Source organism: Amphiura filiformis, chromosome 2 (assembly GCF_039555335.1).
Source record: "Amphiura filiformis chromosome 2, Afil_fr2py, whole genome shotgun sequence".
NCBI lineage: Eukaryota > Metazoa > Echinodermata > Ophiuroidea > Amphilepidida > Amphiuridae > Amphiura > Amphiura filiformis.
This window is the reverse complement of record NC_092629.1, coordinates 45194129-45221898: the sequence shown is the minus strand read 5'-3', so window position 1 is coordinate 45221898 and position 27770 is coordinate 45194129. Positions and strand designations below refer to the sequence as shown.

General features: G+C 38.2%; 1 protein-coding gene across 5 annotated transcripts in view; it reads left to right on the top strand.

The window, feature by feature from the left end:
- LOC140146281 (uncharacterized) overlaps positions 1–18701 on the top strand; it is a 75428-nt gene extending 56727 nt beyond the window's left edge. For all 5 annotated transcript variants that reach the window (XM_072168068.1, XM_072168069.1, XM_072168071.1 and 2 more), the window contains exons 2-3: positions 2444–3615; positions 10960–18701. In XM_072168068.1, the coding sequence (XP_072024169.1) occupies positions 2444–3615; positions 10960–16110 (6323 nt within the window). In that variant the 3' untranslated portion in view covers positions 16111–18701. The remainder of the gene's footprint in view (positions 1–2443; positions 3616–10959) is intronic.
- Positions 18702–27770: the final 9069 nt, after the last annotated feature.

Here is a 27770-nt window from a genome sequence, read left to right as displayed (position 1 = left end):
AAACAACTCGATTTCAAACATGCCCTCCCTCTGTGGAAAGATTCAGGATGAATCTTGGTCAGAGGGTATATGAAATTCAAATGGAGCTGCCTACTGTGTTCATGAAATTCATACTCCCTCTGTCGAATATTCAAAAAAGGTGTTGTGTGGATTTTAAATAGAATTGCCCATTAAAGGACATTATTATGTTTTGATGGATCCAAGTTGTGATAATATTGGATCCAAAACATAATAATGATAAAATTGGATGATTTACGCCAATATTTATTGGTCTCGATATGAGTTGTAAAATATTGGACTCGACTACGTCTCGTCCAATATTTTAAAACTCATAGCTCGACCAATAAATATGGGCTCAACCGATCCAATTTTATATCAAAGTTGGACATCTAGAGTCAGAGAACACATTGGGTTAATGGTGTCACCTATGGTACAAATACATTCAAATTAATACAAACATGCCAAGTGTCTAAAATTTCTGCTTGTTTATTTGAACAATTATATGATCAGTTCTCAAGTGACAACATCCATAGGTGATCTGAAGAATTTTAAAGTCATTTTAGTGGCAGCAAACATCTTTCAATCACCAATGAAGTTTTTTGTTAATTGTGCAACCTGTTGATTTGCTATTCATGATGTATTTACATTAGTTCAGGAGCAGTGCACTGAAATCATACAGAAGCTATATAGGCCTAGCTAAGTTGATATCTTTTATTTGAATATGCTGATAAGGAGCTAGACTTTGACATCAAAGTAGTATCATCAGCCGGAGATGGAGTACATGTAGCACTAGATGTACCCCTACCATGCCTACTGGATGTTAAATTTTATGTCAGATTTGTGCTGATAAGGAGCTAAACTTTGACATCAAAGCAGTATCATCAGCCGGAGATGGAGTACATGTAGCACTAGATGTACCCCTACTGGATGTTAAATTTTATGTCAGATTTGTGCCAAAGAATGACTAGGATTTGTCCTTGTGATTATTTTAAACTATGTATATAGGGTTATTCTTATCCAATATTTTATTCTTGTCTCAGATATATGTTAACAATTTAGAAAGAGATTAATTTTGATATAATTTTGTTTGAAAGTATCAATATTTTACCTAGCAGTTCTTTGAATTCTCCCTTTCACTGTAAAAACACTTTTAATTCAATATTAGTAAGGCCAAAAAAAAAAAAGGTTCGTCTCAAAGCTGACGAGAAATTTAAAAACAAATGCGAAATGCGATTTTTTTATTCCCGACTTTTTTTATGGTATTTTGAGAAAAAAAGTCTGATTTTCGCCCAAATTTCTGGAAAAAAATAAAAATTTTTTTTTTTTAATAAAAAAATTTCCGCATTTCTTTTTTGTCAAATCGTGCGATTTTACAAACGCGCGCGCAAGCTTTGAGACAAACCTTTTTTTTGCCTAATAGTAATTCAACTTTAATAGATGGAAACATGTCATTACATTTAATATATTGATTTCTATGTAGAACTCATCTCAGTTGCTCTTTGATAACAAATGATATTCATCTTGTCATCTTGGCATATTCAGGCTATTTCATTAATTTTATCAATATTTCTAATAAATGAGTATAGCCAATGATACCACTTTGCATTGACTTCTTGAATGGTGCAGTGTTCAGCAATTATCTTAAGGGTGGTGGTATCCAGGTACTTGTTACCATGGTTACCAGCATCTTTAGATACCATGGTATGGTGCCCAATGCATCACCTGTGAGATATAAGTGATGCTCTTCGATTACCATGACAATATTGATGTGCTCTCGTTTTTAAACAATGGGCTGTTCTATTTGAAATTCTTACACCCTCTATAGAAGACATACCTCAATCTCCCACACAGGGGGTTGTAGATTTCAAATGGAGTCACCCATTCAGGTAGCCCCATTTGAAATCCACACTCCCTGTGTGGAAGATTAAGGACATGTCTTCCATAGGGGGTGTAAGGATTTCAACTGGAATAGCCAAGTGGTGATGTTGGGGATGGTGCTCTGTTGGTAGAGCAATGCATGGAATGATAATGCATACCTGTTGAATACTCTCACTGCATTGGTCTCATCTTTAAGAGCTTGTTTTTAACATCACCATAAATTTATATAGCAATAATATTTATTGTCTGTGATACATTTATTGATGGAATCTTTATCCAGTTGCGTAAATTACATTTATAAAATGTAAGTCATAACCGATGCATATGGTTTAGCCTGTTGAATGTGTTTTAAAAATAGCTGATATTTTTCCTCTGTACAAATTTTATGTTTGAATAAAAATGATCCTCACAGTTAATGCCTCACAGGATGCAATGACATGGACAGTAAGTCAATGGGTCATACTACTAATAATTTAATAAATCATAATTATTTTTCTGTATGCTACAATTTATTGATGAACTCAATACTAATTGAGGTGTTATCTTTTTGTTTTATTTCATACAGATGAACACGATGGCGAGACATCACAGAAAATGAGAAGGGGCTCCAGCACATCCAAGGAACAGTCAACGGCAGGGTACGGTCAGAGAGACTTACGGGTCACGCCAGAAAGGCGCAAGAAGCTCGAGCAGCAGGTTATGGAGAATGAGGGCGTAAGAGAGACGAGAAGCAGACGCAGCACGGCAGGAAAGAAACCAATCAGGCTCATGGACGCTGGTGTGTTGCATACTAAACGACAAAGAAAAGCTTCATCAACGAATTCGGTGCCATCCGTAGCAAAGGACATTACAATGACGACAGATGACGTGCAGGAGACGGAGAAGCCTAAAGAGGTGGTCAGAATGAGAAGGTTGGGTGTATTGAGGACTATTGATTCACCGGTAAAAAAGAAAGGTTTGACACGAGGTCGACCTCCAAAGATGATTCATAGACAGATTGAACCAATCCAGGATCATAGCAACGCAACAGAAAATTCATCAACTGCCGATGACGTTTTTGATAGCGCAGAACAGATGAGTAGTACAGAGGCAATGGCAGGGAGTGGTGATGGGACAGAGGTAGCTGTGGAAAGAGAAACAACAGGCAGTGATACAGCAGATATGCTGGCACCTAGGGACATCAACAGGAAGGAAATTACAGAGCACAAGCCCCCACGAGACATCAGGGAGGCCAGTGCTCATATAGCTGGTGGCAGCGGTGGGACAAGCACTGATGCTAACAGCGGTGATGAAGCTCAGGCAGCTCAGCCCGTTGAAAATGGCCTCGATGAGGCATCCAGTATGGATGACTCACATCCAGTACTCCATGATAATGCCAACGAGAGTCGGCAAGACCCAGCAGGTGCCCCCAGTGTGACGCCAATGGAGGACGTAGAGGATGATATCACCCCCACAATGGAGGCAGCTATTCAAGGACACCCGGCTGCTGCTCTTGCCATTGACCTGGGGGATTCAGTTAGTACTCACAGGGAAGGGAGCAGCATGGATGGTTTAGCAGCCTTCATGGAGAGCCAGGGAACATATGGGGAAGGGAATTCTGACTCAGATGCAAGTGACAGATGGGAGGCGCAGCAGAGAGGCGGAAAGTTTGACAGCCTCAGCGATGACGGCAGCTTGGGAAGTGACATGATGATGAAAAATATGCAGGAAACAGGCAGCGGTGATGGAAAAGTAAAGGTGAGATGAATGTTATAATTTGCCATTTCAGTTGAAATCCATACACCCCCTATGGAAGATGTGACCGTAATCTCCCACACAGGGAGTGTGAATTTAAAATGGAATTACCTGAATAGGTTATTCCATTTGAAATTCACACTCCTGTGTGGAAGATTATATGGTCATGTCTTTCATAGGGGGTGTATGGATTTCAATTGAAATAGCCCAATACCATGGGGGGGTACTGATTGAATAGAAAAGTGATGTTCCTGTGCTCTACTGGAGTACGACACTAGTATAGGAGTCTATCGATGGGGATTTTTGTCGAAAAAAGGGGTCATTTAGTGTGGGAATGCTAAAAATTAGGTGTGAAAAAGTAACTTTATGGGCAAAAATGTGCGAAACTTTTGAAGCTAAGATGCCGACAAAAATGTTAAATTTGTTCAAAATGCGTGCTTAAAAATGTGCAGATTTGGTGTAAATTTCTTTAAAAAAGAGGGTCATTGGGTGTAAGCTGATGAAAAAAGGTCATTGGATGTAAGCTGATGAAAAAAGGAGGACATTTGGGTGTAGTGTTTGCCTATAAAAAGGGGGTCTATTGACAGGCACATGATGTGTACCAATATATGGGAGTGGCCCGCGCCCCAATACCAGTCAGTCGTCTTCTGTATCAAGCAAACTGAGTTTAAATTGAAGTACAATAAATAATTCTAAAGTTAAAAATATTGGGTTATTTCAAAGAGAATATTACAACTGCATAAAAGTGACGTGGAGTAGAAAGAGCAGTAGATGACTCATTGGATAAAGAGAAACAAGGCACAGTTGTTAAGAGACATAAAAATAGAGTTAGGGGCTTGAGAGAGAACCCAACTCTTTCAATTAGGATGATTTAGTCAAGCCAATTTGTACAAGGACATCAATGCAGGATGGGTCGGCTGCACTATAGAGGGACATTACATTGAAGCGCAGATTTTTCTGTGTAAATAAAGGGAAGGAGAGGCAGTGGCATAGCGTGAGTTGGGGGCACTGACCATGATATAGGGTGTCGGGCACCGGGCCTGATGGGGGGGGGCTCAAGCCATTTTTAGGTAATTTTCCTATAGTATTTTCTACATTTTCAAATTGATATGGGCATGTGCCCCCCACCCCCTGTGCCCCTATGATGGTACGCCACTGGGGCGAGGCATTAATTCAAGGATGGGGTTACGAGAGTTCTATTTGAGTGCCTCCCAGAATCCTTTGCAACATGATTCCTCACCTCAGGTCTCATTTCGTTTCAGTTTAGTTATGGGGTTTAGTAGATCTAGAGCAATGTGTTTTGTCTTTCTTAACTCTCTCCACGACTGCAGACGACAAAATATCAGAATTGTAAATTTGCATGCCCATAGTTTGAATCAGCACGAAAAATGCATTAAATTGAGTACAAACAAGCCTAGTATTGGTTAAGTGGTTCTTGGGACTTTTGATATTGAAGCATATGGCTAGCACGCAGAGTAAAGTTCATCGTCCCTTGGGCAGCTTGAAGCAACTTTTATTATCTCGCTCCTAATTTTGATGGGCTAGCTAGAGAGAGAGGATGCGTCTATTAATCAATTATCTATTTTCCATTGTACAACTTTTATCAGACTCATGGCATGCATCTAGTCTCTTATTAATATTGGACACAAGGTAGACACACAAACATCCCTGTTCATAATTGATGATTGTTTGTGGTGAAAGAAAATGGTTGTTTATGACCCATGCATATATCTTCCCTTTCCATGAGAAATGTACTCGGGGAATGCTAATTTGTCTTTGAAAGAGACCGGTATTGGGATTCATTTTGTATTGGTTAGGGATGTACATTTGGGATTCCGAAAACATACCCCAAACATAGACTGTAGAAGGGTCTATGCCCCAAAAATATACATTATTTACTGAAAAAGATACCCCAACATATAGTAATTTTTTATTTTTTCTTCAAAATAACAGTAAATTTGCCTAATTCTGAAACAAAATGAGCAAATTTTGGTTAAAAAAAAAGCAATGAAGATTCTTCATTTTTCATGATTAAAAAAAATGGAAAATTTACCCCAAATATGGAAATGACCCTCAAAGTTACACCAATAAAGCATGAAAATTCACCCAAAGCTGCTGCACATACTCATACCCTTTCCACTACTTACCACACAGTGGCGTGCGCAAAGGGGGGGGGCACATGCCCCCTCACTTTTGTTGGTAATTCGGGGGGAAATTCGGGGGGAAAACGCTAAAACTGCACCTTACACACCTAAATCAGACTCCATTCGGGGGAACTGAACAACCTGGCCCCCCACTTTCAATGTGCTGCGCACACCACTGTTACCACACTCTCTCCCCGCTGCTACATAAAAACTACTCAACATTACAATATTTGCACATCATTTGTCCTGAAAAAAATAAAAATTAGTAATACTGTAGAGCTTAACAGTAGTACTAGTCCCCCTCTTATAAATTCATAAACATGTAATATTATGTGTCATTGTGATTGAAGCAAGAATTCACAAGACTGTCCAAGTTTCAGCTTGCAAACAAATTAGCCTAGACAGCATCTACTTAAAGTTGATAAACTCAAGAAGAATTCAACAGTTGAAATTTATTTGGATGATGACAGCCAGAGCAAAGGCATGAAAAGACTCAGACTATGCAGTCAGTGACAGACTTGCGTGGACGGATTCTCTCTCTCTGTCTCTACGACATCTTTAACTGACTGTTTCTGCCCCTGTGTACCTCTACCCCTTTCTCATCAATTAGTCATGTTAGCATGGTTAGTTCCTAGTATTCCATATATCTGCCTGAAGAGACTCCCGGGGGGTGCACTTAATACAAATGATCATATGGTATGCTCCCCTGGAAAGACCCCTGTTTTTGGACGGCTCCATCAACTCCAAAAGGCTCACCACCTCAAAATTCTGGGGGAGCACACCCACCAAACATTGATGATGTGCCCTGGGTTCCCTCCTTTGTCCCTACATGTATATTTCATCATTAGTGACATCTAATCATCTTTCTATGTACAGCTGCAAATCCAGGATGACTAAAATTTTGGGGCGGATGAGCTGTTTAGGCCCGCACTCCGTGCATCCGCGGGTATTCATGCTCGTCGAAAATTTCGCGAAATAAGGGGTGTTTTCAGATGAAGAAACGCGATTTGAAACACACAAAAAAGGGGTGTTTTTAAAACCATGTGTTCGTGACATTGAAAAAAAAAGGGTATTTTCATCGAGCAGCTTACACGTTTCAGCCAGAAAAGGGTATATTAGAAATATCGTTCGCGTTTTAGCGAAAATAAGGGTATTGTCGAAGGGCAAATAATTAGCGAAATCGCTAAAAAAAAGGGGTGTTTTTCCCCTTAAAACTTCGCGAAATGAGATGCAAAAGGGGGTGTTTTTAAAGTTCACCGACAAGCATGAATACCCGCGGATGCACAGAGTGCGGGGGCCGGGTGTTTAGGTCCCAAAAATAATCAAACATGAGCTGATTTTGAATGATTTTGTTGAAAAATATGGGGATAGCATCCCTAAAACATCCCTGGATAGTGGATACTACTGATGTATATTAGTTCACTCCCTTTCTCTGGTTCTCTCTTTCTCCCTGCACTACGTGCATACTAGACATGTTATACCCCTCTCTCTTTTTAAAGGAATTTTTATTCTCTCTGCTGCCTGACCCTGTTAAACATGTTTAGCTGCATATTTTGCCCATTATACATTGTATGTCTTCAAACTGCATCTATTTTGTTTTCACTCTGATCCCTCTTTCTTTTTCTCTACCTGTGTGATGTCTCTTTTACACTGTCACTAATTCTCCGATTCCTCCTTCTCAGTCAGTCAATGTCTGGCAGTGTTGTTAACACCGGTGTGGGCCTCACAACTTGTGGGTATTTTATCATTGGCTATTTCCTGTGAGGTATGCCACCAGGTTTACTGTTCTACCGACTAGCTACTCCTGCTCGTAATGACGATGTGATCATGTCTAATTTCCTTGTTCTCACATTATGGCATCAGGATGCTTGCCTTGGCGCGGAAAGGAAATGAGATCAGTGATGAAACATGATGATGAAGCCGACCATCACAGCCAGAAGGATTAGCACTGTGTGCCAGCCTGGGCTGCCTGCATGCCTGCCTGTGTGATGAGAACTGTGAAAGTTGGATACAAATTCTGTATTATATGGATAGATGGTGATGTGGTTACAGGTCTATAGTCCAAAGGGTTGTTAGTCTGATAACCCAATAACTTAGTTATAAACCCTAATTCTAACCCGCCTAAACTAAAATTCACCCTAACCCAGGTAAATAGTCCAAAGGGTCATTAGCTTAATAACCCAATAACTTAGTTATAAACCCTAATCCTAACCCTAAACTTCATCTTAAACCCAGGTCATTAGTCTGATAACCCAGTAACTTAGTTGTAAACTCTAATCTTAACCCTAAACTTCACCCTAACCCAGATCAATAATAAGTCCAAAGGGTCATTATGTAAACCAATAACTTAGCTAAAAACTCTAATCCTAGCCCTAAACTTCACCCTAACCTATAACCTAAGCCCAAATCCCAGTAATAAACATGATTTTCACCTAACTCTCATCACCCTAATCCTAGCATAACCATATCTCTAACATTACATGTAAACCCTAAAACTAACCTTAACCCTAACCCTAATCCGAACCTATAATGCCTTAAACCCTAACTGTAACCCTTTTCATACTAATAGGATGTTCCCAATGATATATAGGCCAGAGGTTCTTAATTATATTTGCTTGTGGGACACTGAGGGCCAAACCCATTTTAAAAATCGGTGTTTGAGGGCCAAATATACCTTGTCTTGCTATGTTTACTGTATAGCTGCCAACCACCATTTGTCCGCAGGCTGGAACTGGCCAGCGGGCTGCCGATTGGGAAGCCATGATGTAGGCCATTGACATGTGTACCACTCAATAAAATGGTTGCCTACATCAGTGGGTGGATTCTGATGACTGAGTCATGAAGGAAGGAAGATTGGAAAAGATGAAAGTATCACAGCCTGAGAGGTGTTATTAAAGTGTCTGCACATTTGCCCAGCCGACACAATCCATGTTTGGCAGAACTTCTATATCATTTCCAATTTTAAAATGTTTGAAACATGCATGATCAGTTTGGATGGTTAATTTGGTTGACATATTATACTGTAATTGTATTTGTTGACTACAATTCAGTGACTATTGATGTTGATGCATTCCCGGGGGGGGGGGGGTATTCAAGTTTGGTTTTGGTAGGGGGGGGGCGCTGAGATTTTGGAAGTAGACCCATAAATATACCAATTTTTCAAGAAATTTGGACCCATTGATATACCAAAAGTCAAAATTTTCGGCGAATTTACCCAAAATTGTCTTATTTTTACAAATTTTCCCAAAATGTTGGGAAAATTTTGGCTAGATTAAGGGATCTAAAATGAGCGTTTATTGCGTTTCGATAGTATTTTTTGTGGCACATGAGAGCACCTCAGACCTATCGAATTGTATTCTGAATACTGAAGCATGTCTTTCTGATATCAAATAATTTTTCATTTTTGAAAATCACAATATAATACAAATTTTATGACAAATTATAAAATTTGATATTTTTTCAATTTTGATATATAACAGTCCTCGGTAAATTATATAAATCTAATGATATATTCTTAAAGTGTATGTAGCAGGAGGAAAAGCAGGCGGTCAATTGAAAATTTTGACCTTTCATATTGAAGATATGGATTTTTTCCCAAAAGACCTAATTTTTTTTGGTGTTTTGGGAAAAAAATCCATATCTTCAATAATGAAAAGGTCAAAATTTTCAATTGATCGTCGGCTTTTCAACCAACCTACATACACTTTAAGTGTAAATCATCAGATTTATAAAATTTACTTCAAGTACTGTTAAATATCAAAAATATCAATTTTTAATGATTTGCCATAAAATGTGTATTAAATTGCGAATTTCAAAAATTCAAAATTATTTCATATCAGAATGACATTCTTCGTATTCAGAATGCAATTCGATATGTCTGATGTGCTATAATGTCCCAAAATAAATACTGTCCAAACGTTCATACCCCAGCCCTTAAGGAAAAATTGGGCTGTTTTCCGAAAAAATTGAGAAAATTTTGAAAAAAGGACCCATTCATACCAAAATAGGCTTTGAAAAAGGGGTCATTGATATACCAGAAGGCTGAAAATGCTACCCATGTTTGCGGCACGTCCCCAGTATGGTCATTTGTACTGAGTACCCCGGGCTGATGCATTACATGATTCAGTTGTTGTGTTCTAAGTACCCAGTTATTTTCTATCCCAAGTGAGTCATCTGCTGGATTCTTTGAATGGCCTAGCGGTTAAGGCATAGGACTGTGAAACCAAGGGTCAAGGGTTCGAATCCCAGGTCCGGCTCTTTGTGTCCTTGAGCAAGACACTTCACTCTACTTGCTTAGTGCTTCGGAGGGCACTTTAAGCTGTCGGTCCCGTGTACATGCATATTTTCTCACATTAATGTAGTGTGCACGTTAAAGAACGTCCACAGGCTATTCGAAAAGAGCAGGGGATCATCCCGGTCATGTTGACTGTACTTCAAAATACACTCATCTACTCTAGGTTCCAGAGTAAAAAATAAGTACAGCTTGTCTGTACGCAGTGCGATAATACTCATACATATGAGGGAGGCACTTATAAGGAAGAAGAAGAAGAAGAAGTATACTCAGAGAGTGGAATAATATTAATTGAAGATAGTTATTACATGTATGTACCAGGGTATATACATAATTATATAGGCTTCAAGTCAACATAAAAAGTTTTTGATTTGTCAAAACCTAGTTTTGAGATATTTTCTCAAAATATCAAAAGCTATCTTAGGAACCACTGAACTAATACTAGGCTAGTTTGTACTTATTTTAATGCATTTTTCATGCTGGCGTCTTATATGGTCATGAAAATTTACATATATCTAAAAATTTGAAACTTATTGTCTGCAGTCAACACTCGTGTGGAGAAAGTTGATTAAGGTAATAAGAAAACTATCAGCTTTCTTCTGATACTAAAATCTCAGTTTTGATGAATAAAAATTGGGGATGAGGCAGTCGATCAGGTCACAGACGTTTAAACATGGTGAGTGCCATGTTAAAAGATCCCTGCACCTGATGCAAAAGATGGTAGTTTACACAGGCCAGTCTACCTGTGTATGAAGTTCAAGATTTCACCCTGGCACTGCCTTGTCATCACCACAAACAAACAAATTAACAAACAAACTAATGAAGACGATTGAAAGTATGTACATGTACATGTACATCATTATTAAAATATTATTAAAATATTCTTTTCTTGTATTTTTGTCATTTCTTCAGGAACGAAGAAGACGACCCATGGAAGGCAGCGACAAACGCACCTGCGATATCTGTATGGAGACGTTCCCGACCGCCCGCGAGCTCACGCAACACATCCGCAAGCACAACTCTGTCAACTCGCACAACTGCAAAGTCTGCGCTAAAACGTTAAGCTCGGCGAGCTCGTTGGACCGACACATGCTGATTCATTCTGGGGAGCGACCGTTTAAATGTACGCTATGTCCAATGGCTTTCACTACTAATGGTAACATGCATCGACACATGCGCACACACGAAAAAGAAGGTGTTGACCTGGATGAGTATGTCCTGCGAGGAGACTACACCAGACCTCGCAAGCGGGTGCCTTCAAAACGACTGTTAGACTCCGCCGAAGATTACAGTATGTCACCGCCTAAGAAGTTGACATTGGACGAGAGTAGAGTGGTATATTCACCGGTGGAAGATATGAAAGTAAACGAAGGAGAGGTATTGGATTGTCCGGTGTGCGGCAAGTCTTTCATATGCAAATACGGCTTACAAAGCCACATGGACTTACATCCAAATCTAGCCCTGCGCTGCTCCATGTGCGACTCCCTATTCCGTAACCACAGAGGATTGCGCATGCATATCCATATGGCACATGAAAGGAGAAAAGATACCGGTAAAGAGGATGAGCAGATACCGCTTGGTTTCCAAGATCTTAGTTTCATGGAATTTTCCACCAATAAATTCCCTCTGGTGGCGCAAGTCTGGTGCGAACAAAATGTACGCCGATGCAACAGTGTAGAGCATAGGTTTATATGCCGCGATTGTAATAAGGCATTCCCATGCAGTAGTGCACTTGATCTTCATGTTAGTAATGCCCACTCTGATCGGACTGAAAAGAACTTCTCTGGATCACCAAGTAGCGATAAGGAAAACCAGGTCAACAGTGCCATGGAACACTTTGCAGTTATTGATAAGTTAGATGATGCCGCAAAAGAAGAATGTCAGAAGGAGTTCATGGCGGCGCTGCAGTTGAAACCTGTTCCTCAAGCGAAGAAAGTCACCCCAGCAGTTGTTCCCGCTACCCCAGGCTTGTTGATGGTGCCATCAGGCCCGCTTGATCGAGGTCTTGTGGTTCGACAGTTTGACTATAATCACACAATGAAAATGGACAATATGGCAAATCCATTGCTAGCAACAAAAGCGCGAGTTATGGATTTTGCCGATGTGCAGCAGATACTGAAGATGACGTCGGCTTCCGGTAATCCTTTATCGCTACTCCATCAACCAGGGCAGTCCAAGAGATCACCGTTGAAAGGCGCAACACCCGATGCGATGGATATGCCGTCTGAAGCTGTACCATCTGGAGAAATGCCAGGTGATCTTCAAGCTGCTAAACTACCACCGATATTACTTCCAGCACCAAGACAAGACACCAGAAGTGAGCCACTCTCAGGCGACGTTGCCACAGGAGAGATGCATGTTCCGATGGAGGATGCAAGTCGTCATCGGCTAATGATGTCGATGTCGTCACCGGGTCAATTGATGTCATCACCGGGTCAATCTGACATTACCAATGGTCTAGAAGATGATTCCTCATCCCAACCTGGTAGCGAGTCTGATAGCGAATCCTTGAATGGGTTAAAGAAATTTAACGGCAAGCATCACACATGCAGATACTGTGAAAAAACATTCCCCTTTGCAAGTACTCTTAAAGTTCACATGCGGAGCCATCTTGGACTGACTCCATACAAATGTATGCTATGTAGCTATTCTAGCGCAGATAAAAGCACCTTGGTAAGACACATGAGGACACACAGCGGAGAGAGGCCTTATTCGTGTAAATTATGCAAATTTCCGTTTACGACAAAAGCTAACTGCGAGAGACACATCAAGAAGCGCCACAACAAGTTCCAAAAAGCCGATATAGAATTATGTATCGAAACCAATCAGCTGTCGAATACAAGCTTAGATGGGAAATTCTGTTCACCGGACACCGTCTGCAAGATATGCAATCGCGATTTCAAGTTCTTCCGCGATCTGCAAAATCATCTACGTGTTCACGAACGTACTCCTACAAAACCGTTTGTGTGTCAGAGATGTCAGATGGGATTCACGTCACGTGGAAATTGTGCGCGTCATATTATCAAGAGCCACCCGGAGGTCGGCGAGAATAACATTGAAAAGAGTATCATTGTTCATGAGGTGACTTTCTCAGACACGCAAAGTATCAATACTGATGATTCTACATATTTGGATGATCTCATCAACTTAGATAGCCCTCAGTCAGAGCCATTAGACTTCAGCATGAAAGGATCAAGCAGCAGAATAGGGTCCAATTGTACCAGTCCGTTACCATCTATTTCACCGTTAGTTCTTTTCAACACAGATGGACCTATAGATCTCAGTATCCCAAAGCCAGGCAGCACAGTTGGCAAGCTACGCTTCAAAAGGGTTTACCATAAGTTCTACAGTAGATTAATCGACGGCCTTGTGTGTCCTCACTGCTCGCAAGCCTTCGCACATGGAAGTTTATTCAAACAACACATCAGGTCCCACACCATGGAACGTCCATATCGATGCTACTTTTGTGCCGCTGCCTTCACAATGAAAGAGAATCTGGATAAGCATATTGAAAAGCGCCACTCTGTGAGTACAACTACCGATCGACCCGCACAGGCTTTCATTCCCAAGATAGCAACTCCAATGCAATTCAAGCTGAATGTGGCTCGTACGAGCCAAGCCGCACATCAGAAATCGCCATTTGAGCAGTCGGATGAGGGACCCGGTACACCAACACCGCCCCCACAAGGTGAACTGTCTGTAGTTACTGACCTTGTGACCTCATCACTGCCTCAAAACGCACTCCAAGCCCCAGTGATTGTCAACAACAACTACAACAGTACCGATTCTAGCGTAGAACTTTCTAGCATCTCCAGAATTCTTGCCAATACTAGCTCCAGCAACTTCCAGAATTTTTTGACGCCACCTCTGATGACGGCTAACGGTTCTCCGCTCCTCATGACAGCGTTGTCGACCAATCCTGTTTCTGTTAACTCGCAGGCAGCCCCAAGGGAGGTGCGTAATGTTCCAGTCATAATGAAAAATCGTGACCAGGAAACGGATGACCCCGATGTGGTTTTTATCAAGCAAGAACCTCAGAGTTCAAGTGATATAGCATCACCTTTCCCGCAACCAATTCAATTGGCTCAACAGTTGCAGCCACCTCAACTATCAGAGACATTTCATCCATCGCAGTCGGTTCAAATGCCATACCCGATCTTGAATCCTGATACTCACTCCCAAGCATTCAGGAATGATGTTGGGCAAGATTTATCCAATGATATGGATCAGGTGGATGAACCAATTCCACTGGAGAAAACACCCGCTGGAAAAGAGCTGCTACGCAAGCAAACATGCCCGTACTGTTTCCGAAAGTTCCCATGGATCAGCTCGTTAAAACGCCATATCCTGACTCACACAGGTTTGAAGCCGTACCAGTGTCCGCAGTGTGGATCCAGCTTCTCGACGAAATCCAACTGTGAACGTCACATCGTACGACGCCATTGTGGTGGAAGTCGTGAGTCCAGTCATGATAACAGCCCAACAGGTACACCCAGTGATGTCCCTCTCTTAGAGGAACTCTTCATATGTCTTGAATGCAAAGAAGTGGCTTTTTCAAGTAGGCGTAAACTTGAGAAGCACTACGAAACCCACCATCCAACATATCCATTTCCGGAGTGCTACATTGAGCCGCAACAAGTAATGGATTTATCAACTTCTGAGCCACAGCAAGTAGTTGATTTATCTACTTCCTCAAAGAAAGCATCATCATCAGCCTTGGATTTATCTGTTAAAAGTCCAACTTCTTTCTCCAGTCCAATTGGTGGTAGAGTAAGTCTTCCAAGCTATCATCATCATCAACATCATCATCAACATCATCATCATCATCATCATCAGCAGTCGTCTGTCATCAAAGAAGGCAAAAGACTCTTGAAGAAAGCAGCTGCTGTTAAGATGAAGAAGCGAAGTCACGAATACGGACAGATCCATGAAGACGACGTCTATTCAGCTGATCCAAACAGAGAGTATGCAGCGTCGTCAGCGAGTACTTACAACAACCTTGTTATGAAGTTTTCGATGAAGCCTTCCCAGCATTCCTGCCACATGTGCTCAAAACGATTCAAAAGCAGCACAGCTCTGAAGCGCCATCACCGAGTGCACACTCTTGAACACCCGTTCCAGTGCGTCAAATGTCAAGCTTGTTTTACAACAAAATTCAACTGCCAACGCCACATGCAAAAGCTTCACGGAATGAGTAAAGAAGATGTCGCCCTGATCAAAGAAGTTGAGTTCCCCAACCGAAGTCACGATCTTCCGACGATGGTCGCTCTTCCGGAACTGGGTAAACCTGCGGTGTCCAGCATTGATACTCCTGGTAACGTAAATACAGATGTAAATCCAAGCCGCGATGTAACAGCAGCGAACCCAACGTCAAGCTGTGATAGTGGAGATGTTGAGAAAACTAACGAAACAGGCATGGGCGGTATTGGAACTGAACTGAATGAAGATTCAAATTTGAGTAGCAATTTATCTGAGAGTTACCCTACTCTAGTTCCTAGAGAAAGTGCCTTAATGATTTCAGAACCTGACAGCTCTAGTAATTCTGAGCTATCTGTACTTAAAAAAACAAGTCAAGAAGAAGAGGACCAGCTTCGCATCGCTGCTGCCCAAGTCGCTGCTAATACCAACAGACAACCCAACAGTCCTAGTTCATCAGCCAGGAAAGACACTTGTATTTCTCCTGATAATGATGACGAGGATGACAATGAAGACATTAAAAAATTTAAAGAACTTGATCCAGACATCACTATTGTCAACCCCAAAACACCTTCTGAAGAAGGGGATGATGCTAAAAACATGACCTGGACACTTGATTCCAACGTGACTGCATCTCCGGAAGGAAGCAGCTATGTGGAAGACTCCCAACAGATGATGATGAGGCAGAGTGCAGCAGAGAACACCAACGAGGCCTTCTCCACACCTGGAGACGATGAGATAATGCCGTCTGGTATGGGCAACTCGGATATCATTCAGAATCTACTGGGCATTCAAGACTCGTCCGTCATTGATCAGATGCTGGATACTCCGGACTCTCAGACGGCAGCTAAGCTACTCGGAGTGTAAAGTGGTTTGACAGTACAATGAGCTTATTCCTCTAAAGTCCACACCCCTTCTGAATATTTTAGAAATATAATATGAAATTCAAATGAAATCAACACATCAAACAACTCAATTTGATACTCACCATCCCTCTGTGGAAGATTCAGCTTGATTCTTTCTCAGAGGGTATATGAAATTCAAATGGAGCTACCTAATGTGTTAATTCCATTTGAAACTTGTACTCCCCGTGTGGAAAATATTTTTAACATCTTCAACAGGGGTAGTGTGGATTTTGAATGGAATAGCTTAATTTTGCAACCAGGGTTCAGATTTTGTGTTCAGATATTTTGGTTTTGCAAATAGGATTTGAAAAGAATTGTGGGTATTCCTCAGGGAAGCATGTGATTTAGTTGTCATAACAGTGAAAAATAAGACAAACAAACAAACAAAAAGTTTAAACAAGAATTTCAATTTTCAAGATTGTGAATTCTAAATTGAAATAATAATTATCACAAATCCTACAGAATCTACCTCTGATGTGTATCATATTTCATTACAAAAACTGAAAAAAGTCATCTTATTGTATAAATTATGAGGTGATGGGCTCAAAGAAAAAAAAACTAAATTATTGGCATTGATACTACATGTATATGCAATTCCAATAAGCTGTGCCTTAAAGTTGCCAAATAATGACACAAAGAAACAAAAAATAATTGTACTTCAACTACCCAATAATCAAAACAACTCATGTATTGATGTTTGCTTAGGATTTGGCAACATTTCAATTGTGTCAGATATGTAACTATTATAGTATGTTTAAAGGGCTAAGGGGGCACACAACTTGGATTTTGGTAGGGGTGTGTGGCACCGATGCCAAACTGGTGAACTGAAACTGGTTTTCATGCAAGGGGCTTTCAACATATTATTTGGGTCTAGATAACTATAATTGAACCAAGGTTATGGAGATAAGAAACAACTTTAGCTTAAGATCTACAATTTTGGGTGTTTTACTCAATGTGAAGCTAAAGAACTGGAGCATGGTCCTCCACTGAAGAACTGCAGGAGAGCCTGAAAATGGCACCATTGACCGCTGCACATACCCGTACCAACTTTACATGTGAGTGCCCCTTCCGGATATGTGGGTCACAAGTTATAGTGAATGTATTATAGTGTATCATTTTGCTGGCTTCTGATAGGATGATGCTCTCATCTTAATCATAGAAGTCGGATGTGAACCTGAATGGGCTATTTCAGTTGAAATCCAAACACCACCTGTGGAAGACATGAATGAGTGACTCCATCATCTGAAGTCTACACCCCCTGTGTGGGAGATAAGGGTTGTGTCTTTCATAGGGGGTGTTTGCGTTTCAACTGGAATTGCCCAATTGAAAGAAAAGAATCTACAAGACATTTTGATGAAGGTGTAAAATTGAAAACATTAGTTACTTATATAGCAGTTTGGTGTAAAACATTACTGGGAAATGTTTGAACAGTTTGAAAAGAAGTAAACCATTTGCTATCTTACAAATTGAATTGGCCACAATTTAAGGTAAATTATGATTGTGAAAGCTATTGATAAACATAATGAATAAGGGACCGTTCACAAACACTTGTAAGGGGGGCCTGATGCAAAAAAATTTCATTGCAAATATTTTTCAGGGCCCCCCTTTACAGACCTCAGAAATTTCAGGGTCCCCCTTTTTGACATGAAAATTATGGGCCATAGAAAAGCATATAAACTTAATTTTTCCAGGAAAATTTGTGGTCATTTTTTTCAGGCCCCCCTAGGAGGGTCAAAAATTTTCAGGGCCCCCCCTTTTTTGCATCAGGCCCCTTAACAAGTGATTGTGAACGGTCCCTAATGTTAATATACTTCGTTTTAACAAAATCCGTACAAGGGTAGAAATCAAAGTGTCAAACATTCTTGATACATTTTGTCATTTTGCCTTGTTCATTGCACTGTAAAAGTGGAAATTTTCAAAGTACATTTATTTTTGCACTTTCACATGCCAAGCAGCCCCAACAAAAATAACAACTCACAAAATATATTCCTTTTATGTATATTTTTAGTTCAAGGTATATATGGACGCTTTGAAGCATGAAATTAAAAACAAGTGAAACTGAAGCTTTGAAGCATGACATTTGAAACAAGTGGGACTGCTCTATATTGGTAAAGTGCAAAAAAATTACTCACACAGAAAAATTTCCATTTTTACAGATTTATTACGTGAATAGTATTATTTTGATCAAATTTGTTCTCAATCTATAATTATATGTGCCACTGGAACAAACTGAGATGAAAATACTTAAGGGATCTAAAATGAGCGTTTATTGCGTTTCGACAGTATTTTTTGTGGGACATGAGAGCACCTCAGACCTATCGAATTGCATTATGAATATGAAGCATGTCTTTCTGATATCAAATAATTTTCATTTTTTGAAAATCACAATATAATACAAATTTTATGACAAATTATAAAAATTTGATATTTTTCCAATTTTTGATATATAAAAGTCCTCGAAGTAAATTACTAGTATATAAATCTAATGACATATTCTTAAAGTGTATGTAGCAGGGAGGAAAAGCCGACGGTCAATTGAAAATTTTGACCTTTCATGTTGATGATATGGATTTTTTCCCAAAAAGACCTTATTTTTTTTGGTGTTTTGGGAAAAAAATCCATATCTTCAATACTGAAAGGTCAAAATTTTCAATTGATCGTCGGCTTTTCATCCCACCTACATACACTTTAAGTATAAATCATCAGATTTATAAAGTTTACTTCAAGTACTGTTAAATATCAAAAATATCAATTTTAATGATTTGCCATAAAATGTGTATTAAATTGCGAATTTCAAAAATCAAAATTATTTGATATCAGAATGACATTCTTCAGTATTCAGAATGCAATTGATATGTCTGATGTGCTCTAATGTCCCACAATAAATACTGTCCAAACGCTCATACCCCAGCCCTTAAGGTACATGTATTGTCTTCTCAAGGAACAAAACCTTCTAAAAGCTAAGCAATAATTGCCTGTTTGTAGACCAAATTATCTTTGTAAATTTCACAACTCGTGCCATCATCAATTTGCCAGTTTTCATTTGTGCCACTTTTGTAACTATTTTTCACAAAAATTGTTTTTTGATAACCTCTGCATAATAATGTAGTCTTGTCTGAATGCCATATTGTTGTACATAAGACTCAATATATAAATGGCGTAATAAGCCCAATCGGCATTGGAAGTTTGCAATGCATTGTGGGACAGTTTTTGCAGTTTTAGGACACTTTGTCCTTTGACCTATCGGGAAAATTGCTGTAATTATTAATAATATATTTATTATTGTCATAATGTTATCATTAAAAATATTTAAATAATTAATTCATTTAATAATAATGTTTTTTAAGTTTGTTTTTATTCTAGTAACACATTTTAAATTATATTTTGTACGCACAAAACCCGAATTTTTCTGAATTTTCCAGATAGGTCAAAGGGCAAAGTGTCCTAAAAAAACCCGGAAGTTACAATAGCGATTTGGCTTATTGCCAGTGAAATATTTTAAATACACAATTTGTATGATCTGTACTCTGTGGACGTTCTTCATTGACACTGACATATGGAACATTATGTTGGTGTCATTTTATGCATTTCTGTGCCTTAAACTTGCAAAATTCTTCTACATGTATCTTCATGTTGTTTAGTGCCTTTTCTACTTAAATGTGACAAGTACATAATGTATGTAATTATAAAACTTGTAGCAGAAGCACAAGAAGTTGAACTTTTTTTTAATAGATACCATTTGTACGCAATTAATTATTAGATGTTTTTCCAGTCATCCCTATAATATTGATTATAGCAACTACATAAGTTTAGTGGCTTCATATACTACATATGAACCAAAATGGGTAGAATTTAGCAAATTAGGGCTCAATTTTTCAATCAACTTGCTATTGCGACCAGTTTCTACGGTTTGATAACATATCAACTGTAAACAGTTTTCCGATCAAATTAAAGAAAAGGCTTGAACAGCATTCTTTTGGTCTGCTAGTCCAGATGATGTTTTGCCAAATCCATAATCATCCAAATTTAATGAGATTTTAATTTGAAGATCTCAAAAGTTGCCCAATATGTTTAGAACTCTGAAGTCCAACTATATACATTTTTAGAAATCACTGTAACTGTCCAATGGCAAGTGTCAAACTTGAGTCCTAGTAAACTCTATCTCCCGTATGCATAGATGTCTAGTATAGATGTTGTAGTTCTTCCATATAGTCTGTTTTTGTTATGATTCAAATTTTACATATATCAGATGCTGATAGCAATAATAAGCTTTTATGAATTATTATAGTTGAATATGATTTTATTTTGTAATGATGATAAACAATCTATGCAATTTTTTTTTCTATTTTTGTTGAAAATTGTAGTGTTTAATTTGAATGTGAAAATTGATTGATTTTGTATAATTATGTTTTTAAAAAAGTGATTCTGTGAAATTTGTTTGATTCTTGTAAAAGTATGTGTACATGGAATAGATTAGACATTTAGATGTATGTAAGATGATAATATACAGGGGAAACGTTCTGTGATACAGGGATATAGGAATCGGTGCAAACCAAAGAGGTTATACCTAAAGAGTACTAACTCAGAATAGCACTCCATAAACAAAATGTGCAAAACATGGCGGAGTTGGGACTCTTTGGGTGTAATCTCTATGGTGTAAGTGACATATCACTGCTGTGCTTATCAATATATTATATAACTCATTATAATGATGTCACAAGATCATTTTGAGGTAATTAGTGCCAGAAAGTCCTATCTGCAATAGCTGCCATAATAGCCATTTGACAATTCTGCATTCTATATTGTATACATCTCATAATATGACATCTGGCAGCTATTGCAGATAGGTCTTTCTGCCCCTACATGTAAACCCTCGATTTCAAGCTAGTCTTGGGTAATTCAAATGATTGAATTTTTTGAAATACAATTACAGTATGTCATAGTATGGTTTGATCATGTAAGGGATTTAATAATTATTTTACCTGTTCGTAGTCTGTTGATTACTAGTGGGTATTAGGGATGGGCAACAGTAGTTTTTTACATGTATGGTATTTTTCACTCTCATTGAGTCCGTCAAGTTCAACATGTTGAGGCAGCATTTAGCACATGCATCTATTGTGCATCTTATAAAGGTGTATGTTCAAAGCACATACATTCTACGAAGCTGCACCGAATGACATGCAAACGGACTCCTTGAGAGTTGAATTTACTAAAATAGTAGTAGAGATTAGGGATGGGCGATGTGCAAATTTTGTTAAACTTTGTAAAGTAGAATTTTTGCTCTTATTTTTGTGTACTTTTTGTGTTTGTGTAACTTGCCAAATTGTTATAATTAGTGGATCTTTTAATCCCATAGCATAGCAGAGAAGGTATCTTGCACTTCCCACAATGCATTTCTTCCATTTCAATTTTCTGTACTGATTTGATATCTAGTGCAACATGGGTCTATTATGTGACGAAATGTACTCCAATGAACAGAGCACATCCAGATTTTGCAATGTTTTTTTTTCTTGACAATCGACTCAACATGAAAACAAAGGGAACATGTACAACGTAACATACGTCTTATTTGATGTAATGCATCATGTTGCAAAGGATTCTGGGAAGGGGAATATATCTTCTCTGGGTAGGAACAAAATGTGGCTTGCTTCAAAATGGGCTATTCCAATTGAAATCCATACACCCCATAAAAGACATGGCCTTAATCTGTCATACTCCCTGTGTGAAAGTTTAAGGTCAAATCTTCCGTAGGTGTATACATGGATTTCAAATGGGAAAATAGCCCATACGTGGACAAAGTTATTGCCAAAGAACAAAGACATTATAACATGAAATACTAACAATCGATTGAAGAATTTTCAATCCGAAAGAATCTTAAACTTTGTCCAAGTTTCATTGGAGCAAGTCACACATTGACCTCCATGTAGAAAAATTTTGTAGCTTTTGAATCAATTTTATACAGTAAATATAATGTATAGTTTATTATTACATTAATTCAATATTCCAGCAATTTGCTTAAGTATATGAACAACTGTGCGGGTAACTGTTTTTAACCAAACAGCTATGTGTTCTGCAAGACAACTCAATTTAACATTTAAAAACAATGTTTGTTTACTAGATAATGTAGTATGATGTGGAGGTGGGAATGAGAATTTTAAACAACTTGTTTTTAGTGATAGAATATTGTTAGTATATAGTTCTATATTCCAATTATGCAATGCAATAATTAGTAGTGTACAATTCTACTGTAGAGAGATTTATTTAGGTCATTTTTAGCATAGATTTGTTGGTAGTTCAACCAAGTTTTATACTGGATAAATAATATTTGAATTTGAACAATAGCTGAGCATGGATGGTAGTGAGAGTGTAGGAACTCTGAATTGATATGTGCATGTTATTTGTACACATGCTTGGAGCATTAAAGGTTTAACTGTTTTTCAAATCGGTCACTTCGAGGGGTCAGAGCCAAAAGGCCCGAAGTACATTTTTGGCCAAAATGAGATTTTGGTACCGAAATAATACTGGGCACCTTATTATTGTATAGCCATCGGAACTGTTACCAGCGAAAATGTAAAGCCCTAAGTGTAACACCGTGCATGAAATGTGTGAGAGCCAGAAGGCCGTAAGTACAAAAATGCCTGTATCATTACCTGTCGTTTTGGAAATTTTGGCTCTGACCCCTCGATATTATTTTATTCATGCATATAAATTATGTACTGAAGTCATATGTCTCTTATATGTATGTTAAATGCAATATATAGTTAAATTTACTCTGGTGTGTGGTTCATGTTAGGTGTCAAAGGGCCGATTTCTCAAAGCTTGGCTAGTGGTCAGGCTCCAAGAGTCCTGTATACCAGTGCTTACAATTTCACATTGTACATCACCTAGATAGATAAATCAATAAAATGGATCCACATTGGTAGGGCTAACCTGCTTGCTTAGGAAGCCTGATCAATATCCAAGCTTCAAGAAATTGGACCAAAGTGTATAATAAGAGAGTGTATTATTATTTTACTTGTATTCTTTAAATTGAACTTTTATATATTGAAATGAATGGTTGGATTAGCTGGTATGTGGGTTGGTGAACTTGGTGGTAGGGTAAAAATAATGCCAAAATTGCCTTCATACAATAATTTTGCCTTATGTTAAAAACAATTTGTATAATCAACTCCAGTTTAGATGACTCGTTTTACCAATAATGAAATATGCATAAATGTTGTCAACTTCAGCTCAAGATCATAAATCATGATCGGATTAGGAAATTTGCCAAATTAATATCGATAAGAGAAAAAAAAATGTTCCGACATTTAAATATTTACCCTTGAAGTACAGGTATATTAATTTATTCAGGGGTGCAGAGGGTGCACCCAAGGGTCTATGCTTAAAACATGCAAATTCTGCCTGTTTTGGGGGGTCATTCTTGCCGTGGTGCACCCCATGGTATGTTTCTGGGTACACTCCTGTTGTCCAATTCACAAGTTGGGATATTATTGCCATATTATGTGAATAGTTTGTGAAATTTTGTATGAATTTGCCATTCCTTAGTAATTTGGCTTACTTATGATGCTTTTCAGGGTTAGCAAGAAATATGTAACATTCCTATTAAACACATTTTCAAGAAAAGAAATCATTTTGATATTTGTTATCCATAACACGATCTTATTCAATCAGACCAAAGTTGGCAATGATGAAATTGAGATATTGGCAAACGTAAGGAACAAAAAAGCAATAAACAAAAAGCATCAAAAATAAATTAGAACCTTGCAACTCTATGAAATTCCAGAATATATGAATTCCAAAACTTACAATATTCCAGTTCATGAATTCCAGAATTAACCATTTGTATGGATATTTTTGTCATTTTAGAACGAGAAGCTTGTTTACTAAAAATTGAAATAGACTGAAAATATTTCTATATCGGTTAGAATATGAACAATAGGCTGTTCCAGTTAAAATCCAACACACTATGGAAGACATGGCGACCTACACAGGGGGTGTAGATTTCAAATGGAATCACCCATTCAGGTCACCCCATTTGAAATGCACACTCCCTGTGTGGAAGTTTAAGGTCATGTCTTCCATAGGGGGTATGGATTTCAACTGGATTAGCCCAATTTTATCAAATTAATTTGTCTTCCATTTGTGTTCTTCCAGAAATTCCAAGTGTCATTTTGCAACTCTTTCATATCTAGTGTTTGTATGATGCATGATAACTGGGTATCAACCAGTCATTCTATGCACAAAACTATGATCATGACCATGTTATGCATACAAATCTTGTTAATATTATTATGTATTTTGTATTTTTAAATGTGATGATAATAAATGGTAGGAAAAAATAAACTACTTTTTGAAGAAAAAAATGAAGCTGGGTTTCTGTTGATTGATTATGTGTAATGTCCAAAGATATTTACTTGAAGATTACCGACTCAAAATTGCACCATACGTAAGGCTGTGGTAAACATGACGTCTTGATTTGTCACTCATGGAGGCCAATTAATGTACCTACGGAATTTGTTTTCAAGAGCCCAAATTCAAATGATAATTTGCAGCTTTAAGGCTTAAAAAAGTTTAAATGTGTCCTGTTACACACGTATGCAAAGAGTTGCATACTTTAAATCAGTTTGTTGAATGTTTAGCAAACATGGGGGAGTTGGTACTCTTTGATTCTACCTCATGTCTGAACTCAAGAAGAGATGTCAATTTAAAGTTACTTTGATTTATCTTATCCCAGTTGATGCACAATTTCACAGAAGAATAAGTCCCCAAAAAGTATGTCATAAGCAGGGACAGGCGATTTGCGCGAAAAAAAAAATAGCAAATTGCGCGGAGATTGCGCAGAACTTTATTTCAGTGCAAATCATGTATCCCTGCACATAGGAAAAAAATAGCCAATTGCGCGGAAAAAAAGTTCCGCGCAAATCGCCTGTCCCTGGTCATAATTTAAAGCTGTAATTATTTAAGGGAGCGAATAAAAGTCCTTTCATTAGTTGAGGGTAAAAAAGTCTGATTACCTTTGTACAAACTAGCTAAAATACTGGTCAAAGTGGACCTTTTGGTTGGAATTTTTAACACTTCACATATTACATTTCAGGAAGGAAGGGGTGAGCTTCCTAACGAATGGCTTCTGTTTGTAAGATGTCATTGAGCTTTCAGTTTGTTCCCTAAAGCATTTTTTGTGTGTGTGAGAATTGTGTGATTAACACTCGGAGATGTCCCTTTTCAGTAAATTTTGAAGAAAATTGAGCCAATTTACCCTTCCTGTGCAAAAGAATAAGGAAAAGTGCATTTTCAGGATTTTTCCAGGAAATTTTGATTATGTTTCAAGAAGTGTACACGAATGAAGGTTCAGAGCATTTCAAGCTATTTTGAGCAAGTTTGACAGCCCGCGGCAGGGGGAAGAAATGCATTCTACATTGGATGTTAATTTCTTCCAAGCTTTGAGACAACTATTGGGGGAGGGGGAGCTAAAGGAGATACATTGGTGTAGCCAGCAAAATGCACACAAACGTTAACAAGCCATAATGTACGATCTTATAATAGGAAATTGGTTTATTTTTTTCAAACCTGATTTCTTTGCATATTTGTAATGTTTACACATGTCCCAACTTGCACCTAAATGGAATTAGTCAAATTTGTTGTCTTTGTAGGTCAACAGAGCAAAGTAAGACATTATCATAATTTAAAAATTATGATAATATATCCTCCCATAGAACTGCATGTTATAATGGCCAAAATAACCAGTGGGATTTCTTCCCCTTTACCTTGTTATTTCAGCTTAAAATGGACAGCAACCCTTCCCGGCAGTTATTACTAATATTATTTCAACATTTTGAATAAAGAATAACAAAATTAAAATTTGACGGAAATCGTACATTAAGGCTTTAAGACGACATTGCAACCCTGGCATTGTTTATGCTAATCTGCATCAGAAGAGTTTAGATGCGAAACCAATACAGTCTCATTTTCAAACTTAAGTCACGACCACCACCAACATCTGCACTATAATGCTATAGCATATTTTCTTATAATTTTCTTTTTCTTTGACCAGTTATATTTGCTGATACCTCAAATTGAGAAAAATGGATTATATACATCGGGTTTTTGCATCTGATTTCGTCTGCAAGCATATATTTTCCCTGGGTATAAAATGGTAATTTTTGTGGCAGTATTTTTTTGTGCTTTGCCAATTTGAACTTCAATTTTAAATTCCAGATTTCGAGCTTCCATAAATTGAATTATACATAAAAGGAATATATAAATGCATTATTATTTTCCCAGTAGCTGCTTGGAGCGCCTCCTATCAAAAGGGATTTTTTTATCTACATGACACCCCATAGGTAGGAAGTGAGGGTCACAGTCATTCAACAATGGTGACTATAGCACATGATGAAATTGATCATACTTTAAATATCTTCTGTATTGAAGACAATGTCACACAATTGCATGCAACACTGCACAATTGGTTGGGCATTGTATGGTAGCCAAGTTCACATAAGACTGAGCCAAAACAGAGATCACACTATACAGCTAGTCACAGGTCTATGAAATACAAGTATTCTGGTATTTTATTGACTGTCATAATAACTAAGATAAATGAAGAAACATGCATTGTGAGCTAAGCCAAATTTGGCTGTATAAAATTAATGTTTTGGTTCTCGTCCCCTCCCACCTCAATTTCTGGGATTCTTTTATTTTATTTTTATATAGCTTTTTCAAAAATGTTTAGACTTTGGAATATTTTAGGAAAATTTTATACATAAGTTTATTAGAGAACATGGATCACTTCCAAGATTTTTTGTGGTACTCTAGGGGGTTTACCCCTCCGAATCTCACATTAAAAAAAGGGCCTCCTCCTTTCCTCAAGCACTGTTGGAAAAGACCGAAAACTACCTGTACTAACAATGCTAATTTTACATGGGGGGACTCCCTCCCTCATCAATTCATGAAAATTCTCCAGACAAGAACCAAAACATTAATTTTATACTGCCTTAACAATAAAATTTAACCTGGGAGGTCTTGTACAGGGATGTGCCACACAAACTTTCGGGTGTGTACTTTCTATACCTACTTGTTTTTGCAATATAGCAACTTACCAATATACCAGTATACCAATTTTTCACAAAAATCATCCAAATTTGCCCATACTGGGTTAAGGGGCACTTTTGCTCAAATGCTCTCAATTGGGCACATTAAGTCTCCACAGAAAACCCACGCGCGTCGATATACCAAAATTGCTAAAAAGGTACCCAAACCATGGCACATCCTGTAAATAATACAAAAGGAAGGCTTGCTTGTTCCTAAATTATGCTATTTATAGCTATGCAGTCGGGTCATTTTCTAGGAATTGTTGTTGAACTAAAGTGTGAGTTCATCAATGTATTGGCTAATTTACATAATGAGCTGGACAAGTTGAATAAGACGCTCGTGGGCGTAGGGTTTGTGAACTGTCCGCATACCTAATTGAATGCAGAATGCAAACAGAGTTGCCAAAAGATTTCAGCCCGAATCGCGGGTCAAATAATCGAAAAGTCGCCCAATTTTTCTCTTTACCATTGGTTTCTATGGGGCAGGAAACTATCGAAGTCATGGGAGCCAATGTTGAAAAAGTCGCCCAAATTT